This window comes from Setaria viridis, chromosome 8 (genome assembly GCF_005286985.2).
Source record: "Setaria viridis chromosome 8, Setaria_viridis_v4.0, whole genome shotgun sequence".
NCBI lineage: Eukaryota > Viridiplantae > Streptophyta > Magnoliopsida > Poales > Poaceae > Setaria > Setaria viridis.
In genome coordinates this window covers 40944904-40951209 of record NC_048270.2, presented here as the reverse complement: position 1 = coordinate 40951209, position 6306 = coordinate 40944904, and the positions used below count along the sequence as shown (strand labels likewise).

At 54.5% G+C, this 6306-nt stretch overlaps 1 protein-coding gene and 1 pseudogene across 1 annotated transcript; one reads left to right on the top strand and one right to left on the bottom strand.

Moving 5' to 3' along the window:
* Nucleotides 1-3152: 3152 nt before the first annotated feature.
* LOC117834691 (xylanase inhibitor protein 1-like) lies at nucleotides 3153-4635 on the bottom strand (annotated as a pseudogene).
* On the top strand, nucleotides 4124-6115 carry LOC117866844 (xylanase inhibitor protein 1). Its single transcript, XM_072290186.1, has one exon. The coding sequence runs from the start codon at nucleotides 5005-5007 to the stop codon at nucleotides 5926-5928; it is 924 nt and encodes a 307-aa protein (XP_072146287.1). The 5' UTR covers nucleotides 4124-5004; the 3' UTR covers nucleotides 5929-6115.
* Nucleotides 6116-6306: the final 191 nt, after the last annotated feature.

The following is a 6306-nucleotide window of genomic DNA, read 5'->3' as shown; positions in this document are numbered from 1 at the left end:
CATATACTGTTCACTTTTGCTCTGAGTCACTATTACATGCTTAGACTCACTCTGTTTGTTTAAACTTCTAGTCCCTGGCCTACTTGCTTTTGGGATGTCCAAAAGTCAAATACTCTCAAGAGCCGCTGGCCTGGTTTGGTTAGTTTGCTTATTTTTAAGCACCCGTCACATCGAATGTTTAGATACTAATTAGGAGTATTAAACATAGACTATTTACAAAATCAATTATATAAGTGGAGGTTAAATGGCGAGACAAATCTATTAAGCCTAATTAGTCCATGATTTGACAATGTGTTGCTACCGTAAACATTTGCTAATGATGGATTAATTAGGCTTAATAGGTTCGTCTCGCTGTTTAGCCTCCACTTATGTAATGGGTTTTATAAATAGCCTACGTTTAATACTCCTAATTAATATCTAAACATTGATGTGACACTTGCTTAAAAATAAGCAAACGAACCAAACACCCCCGAAAGCCCGCAAGCTCATACTGAGCTGATGACGCAGCTACAGCGCCCACCCCTGGGCGCTGGAATCCTGGCTGAGGAGTCACGGGTCACGGGCGCGGCTACACAGAGCTGTGCCGACCTCGAGCCTGATGCGTTCCTGCCACAGTGGTTTTGCCCGGTCACGCGAAATGAAGACCCTATGCTCTTAGAAGCTACAGGCTGCTGCACCCTAGCGCCAGCTACTACAGCATCTGCACCCGGCCAAGATGGACCAGGTGTCCAGGTAGCTGTGTGCCACGAATCATGCGAGGATCGCCCATGCTACGAAGGGGGTGTTTGGGAGGCATGTGCTAAATTTTAGCACATGTCATATCGGATGTTTGGATGCTAATTAGGAGTATTAAACATAGCATAATTACAAAACTAATTGCACAACCCCTAGGTTAAATCGCGAGACGAATCTATTAAGCCTAATAAGTCCATGATTTGACAATGTGGTGCTACAGTAACCATTCGCTAATGATGGATTAATTAGGCTTAATAGATTCATCTCGCGATTTAGCCTAGGGGTTGTGCAATTAGTTTTATAATTAGACTATGTTTAATACTCCTAATTAGTGTCCAAACATCTGATGTGACAGGTGCTAAAATTTAGCACCTGCTGTCCAAACACCCCCGAACTTGGCCACTGCGTGCTCTCCAGGCGACGGGTCCGCGGTGGCCAGGGAGAAAGCTCCTCCACGTGAAGATCTTCCTGGGGGTGCTCTCCAAGGGGATGCTGAACACGCGGCTACCGATGAGGGCCGCGACAGCACATGGACCCCGGTGGTCCGGCGGAGGCTGTCGGCGGCGCTCCAGGATAGCGTAACAAGGGGTAATTCGCAGCGCCTCGCATCACCCCAACATGAAGCTGCCCCGGACGCCGCCGCCGCTACTGAATCAGCCGTGGCCAAAGCTAAAACTGAAGCCTTTCTTTGCTCCGTCCGGCTTGCACTGCAGACGCCTCACGCCTCTAGCCATCCGGTCTGCGCCTTACCAGGCCAACGTGGCGCCTACGCACACACCGCGCCGCATCGCGCGCCTCGCCTCCCAGCCGTTAAACACAACAGTGAGACCGTCTAAGAAGGGGGAAGTATTGGCAATGAAAAAACTGGGAATAAGTACCAAAGACGATGAAGCTAAGCACGTGACGGAGGCGGTCTTTGACAAGTTCCTCAAGACCACAATGCAGCAGCGACACTTTGATGCACCGCGAGACATCTTCCCTGCGCGCGAAGCTGCTGACTGATGCCGAGCTGCTGAACATCGCCAGCCAGGCGTCAGACAGCGCAAGCGCTTGAGCACCGGCCGCACCGCTGCGCTTGTTGCCTGCATCGATGGAGCAAGCCAACTTCAACGTTCTGGTCTGGAACGTGCGCGGCCTCAACGCGCGGTGTCGTCGTGACTGCCTCCGCACGATGGTGTCCGACGCAAATGCGTCGATCGTTTGCATTCAGGAAACGAAACTCCCTGTAATTTCGCACTTCCTTGTATGCGAAATGCTCGGGACTTCATTCTCGAGCTTCTCGTACCTGCCCTCCCTTGGCGCCAGCGGCGGCGTTCTGATAGCCTGCAGAGCGCCCGAGTTTGTCTGCTCGACGCTTCACACAGGGCGCTTCTCCATTACCGTATCCATATCGACTGCCGATTCGGAGGGGTGGAGCCTGACGGGGGTTTATGGGCCTCAGGCCGATGTGGACAAAATTGATTTCTTGAATGAACTGCGTGCTGTCCAGAGCTTAGGGGATTTTAACCTCATCTTGGAGGCGACTGATAAGAACATGAACAATATCGACCGAAGAAACCTCGGTCGTTTCAGGCGTTTTGTCGATGACTTGCATCTCAAGGATGTGCACCTCCATGGGCGGCGATACACCTGGAGTAATGAGCGCGCCGAGCCCACCATGGCAAAGCTGGACAGAGTGCTGATCACCGTTGAGTGGGAAAGCTGGACATTCAACAACTTGCATGCAGGTCAGGTGCTACACCTGGTTGACTGGTGGTCTCTTTTGCGCGAGGGCCTGAACATGGTGCACAGGAAGGGATTGGATTCGGCTGTCATGCTACTATCTTGGCAAATTTGGAAAGAACGCGATAGCCGAGTCTTCGCTAGGTCACCGGCCAAAACACCAACACAACTTGTTCAGGAGATAACTGAGGAAGCTAGCCGCTGGTGTGCAGCAGGTGCAAAGGCACTTTCAGCCCTGGTCGGCGTCGGGTGGTTCGCCTTCGGCAGGTCTTACTCTTCTTTTCTTTTTGGGAGTATGCGATTGTCATGTAATCCCGATTATCCCGATTATGTATCCCAAACCGTGTGCGAGCACCTGGGTAGACCCGCGTTGTAACCCGCGTTGTAACGTTCTATACATTTTACTTCTACTTATACAAAGATACACAGCTCTCCTGCGTATTAAAAAAAAGATTGTGGAATAGTTTTACTTGAGTGTCAGCCAAACAAATCCATGAAAATGCACCTATTTTTTTTCTCTTTTTTGAAAGACCCGGCCGGAACATTCTTGCTTTTTCCGTAAGGGCGTCAAAGAGATTTGCTGTAAAAGATAAAAGAGATATACAAACACAGAAACGCTACCTCATTCTAGCTTATATAATAAGAAGACCATAATTTTACAAGCATAAGAATATAATCTTTCCCTCTCTTTGACCTTAGACAGAAACACTTTATGCATCGTCTGATTCAGTCACTAATAACTTCACGTGTACATGAAGCATCGGTTTTCAGAGCAAGGAGCTAGTCATCAGTCATGGATCGATGGCACGGCTACTGTAGCCCCGTGAGCTTGTCGTAGTATCTGTCCCACAGCATGAGTCCGCCGTAGTTGGGGGGGTCGTCCTGCACCGACGGCAGCACACTGTCGCGCAGCGTCGCGGGGTCGATCCACCCCCTCATCCCGGCCGTCCGTCGCCGGCAGCCCCACGAGGAGCCTCGCCGCCGGGAACCTTGACACCCACATGTGCCACGCGCCCCAGAACGGCCGCGTCTCGTGGTAGCTAGTCGTACCCGCACCGGGCCTCATCTCGTAGAACCGCACGTGCAGGCGCTCGAACAGGCCGAGCTCGCTGCCGCCCATGTCGTTATCGAGCACCCGCGAGCATGGCGGCGTCGCCGTCAGCCGGACCGCCTTGTTGGCGGCGCCGTCGTTTCCACCGCCATTGTTGCGGCTCGCCTGAAGGCGACGCCTCAGTGCCTCACGAGGTCGCTGAAGCGCTCCTGCTCCGCTTCGCCGTCGAGGTAGAAGTCGACGCCGTCGAGCACGGCGTCGCCGAACGGCCGGCGGCGGACGCCGCCCCGGCGGGAGCCGCCGCCGAGGAAGGCGCTCCAGAGGTGGTCGATGGGCGACGTCCCTGGCGGCGGTCGGGGAGTTGTAGCTGCCAGCGACGGAGAGGAGCACGGTGACGTTCTTGGCGCTCTGGCAGTGCTTGACGTCGGCGCCGACGGTGGAAACGTCGTGGCCGGAGAGGTCGGTCAGGTACTTGCCGTAGCCGGCGACACGGAGGAAGGAGAGGATGGCTGTGGCGTAGAGGCCCGTGTCGCAGGCCTCTCCCTGAGGGAGAGCCCTCGGCCCTGTTCCAGCCCCAGGCGACCGTCAGCTCGCCGGCGGCGGTGACTGGGCCCGGGGAGGAGATGAGGAGGAAGAAGAGGACGCAGCTGGATAGAGTTGTTTGGGCTAGGAGAGAGGTGATCGGAGTTGGAGCTGCATGTTCCCGCTGACTAACCGCTGACGTGGCTACTGGCTACCGTACTGCCGTACACGCGGAGACAAAATTGGAGGCAACTCATATGCGGCCGTATGCAACTCCATGCATATTTTCAGCCCCAACCATGCATCGAATTAGGGCAGGGCATGGGACCCACTTGCTAGCTAAAAAAAATGGGGAGGCTCTACTCCCCGTCCCAGTGCAAGTCTTGCCAGAGCACGGCGAGGGAGTGCACCGCACTGGCCTGTGCAGGAACAATAGGAACAATAGTTGGATGCGACAGAGTTCGACTGCTCTTTGTCTATGGTGGTCGACTGCAACAAGTCTGCATCTGCTGGAAGAAATCAGATCGAGATGCTTGTGTGCCACCCAAAAAACAAAAAAAAATCACAAGTGGATGATTGATCGGGCACCACATTCCGGTCGCCATGTCGGTCGTCAACATTGGGTGGCCATGTACAGTTGCCCGTCGACCTCCTCCATTCTTCTCTCAAATCTCTTTCATCAGTACACGTCTGCACTGGCGGATTTCGAAGCATTCAACCCTGTGAGCTACCTGTCCTCCATGTCACTGTGCTATCCGTCCATGGAATTCGATGCTTTGCTACGATACGATTATCTCTGCTGCGTGAAAGCAGACACATCATCTGTCAGATTGAAATCTAGCTGAAAGTTTTGCTCATACCAGTCAGCAATGGCTGCTGCAATTTGTCTGTTGCCAATTCCGTCTCTGTATAAACCTTACTAGAGTTTCCATAAACCACTAGGCACTTTGCGCAGGAACAAGTCATCAGTAACAATGGCGTTCACACGCCGGAGGCCGTCGCTAGCCGTATCCGCGGCGGCGCTTCTCTTTGTCGTGCTCATCAGCTTCCTCCTCGCCGGCCCGGCGTCGGCGCAGGGGAAGACCGGTCAGGTGACGGTGTTCTGGGGCCGGCACAGGGACGAGGGCTCCCTCCGCGAGGCCTGCGACTCCGGCCTCTACAGCATGGTCATCATGTCCTTCCTCGACGTCTACGGCGGCAACGGCAACGGCAACTACCACCTCGACCTCTCCGGCCACCCGTTCGCCGGCATGGGCGCCGCCATCAAGCGGTGCCAGTTCCTCGGCGTCCCCGTCTCCATCTCCATCGGCGGCTTCGGCGGCGCCTACTCGCTCCCGACCAACCAGTCGGCGCTCGCCCTCTTCGACCACCTCTGGAACACCTACTTCGGCGGCAGCCTCAACGACACGCGCCACCCCTTCGGCGACGCCTGGCTCGACGGCGTCGACATGTTCCTCGAGCACGGCGACGCGGCCGACCGCTACAGCACCCTCGCACTCGAGCTGGCCAAGCACAACATCCGCGCCGGCGACGGGAAGCTCCTGCACCTGACGGCGACGGCGCACTGCCGGTTCCCCGACGACCGCGTGAAGGAGGCGCTCGACACGGGCATCTTCGAGCGCATCCACGTCAGGTTCTACGACGACCCGGACTGCGCCGCCGGGTTCAGCGCCGCCGAGTGGGCGAAGTGGGCGGCGGCGTACCCGTTCACCAAGATCTACGTCGGCGTGCCGGCGTCGCCGCAGGCGGCTGAGACGGGGTACACGGACCCGGCGGCGCTGCGCAGGGCGGTGCTCCCGGTGGCGCAGAAGGCGAGCAACTACGGCGGCGTGATGATCTGGGACAGGTACTTCGAAAAGCGAAGCAACTACAGCGGCAGCATCAAGAGCTGGGTTTGAGACCCAGTTAGCGGCACTGTAGATTTTTTTTCCCTAAGGTCTGTGTGTATTTTTTTCCGAGAACACGACAGGAGAGTTACGTATTTTTATATTAAGGAGAAGAATTAAAATAAAAGTTCTTACGACACGAGCCTTCCGGATCTGCATGTATTTTATCTAGAAGAAATAAAAGTGCAAGAGAACAAAATGAGACCTGCGAACAATTTTCTACTTGAGCATTTCTGTCAACCCTTCAACCATGACTCTTTGACATTTGCAGTGATGTTCTCAGTTTGGGGGTTCACAATAAGCAAAAAAGACCAACAACTTTGTTGGACAAAAATACTACAAAAACAAATGAGATGAAAATGGTCTCATACTGCTCTTCAAAGTTGTCAT

What these genes read in the sequence shown, in the direction of transcription:
- LOC117866844 (XM_072290186.1), top strand. Translation starts at nt 5,005, where the DNA reads ATGGCGTTCACACGCCGGAGGCCGTCGCTAGCCGTATCCGCGGCGGCG.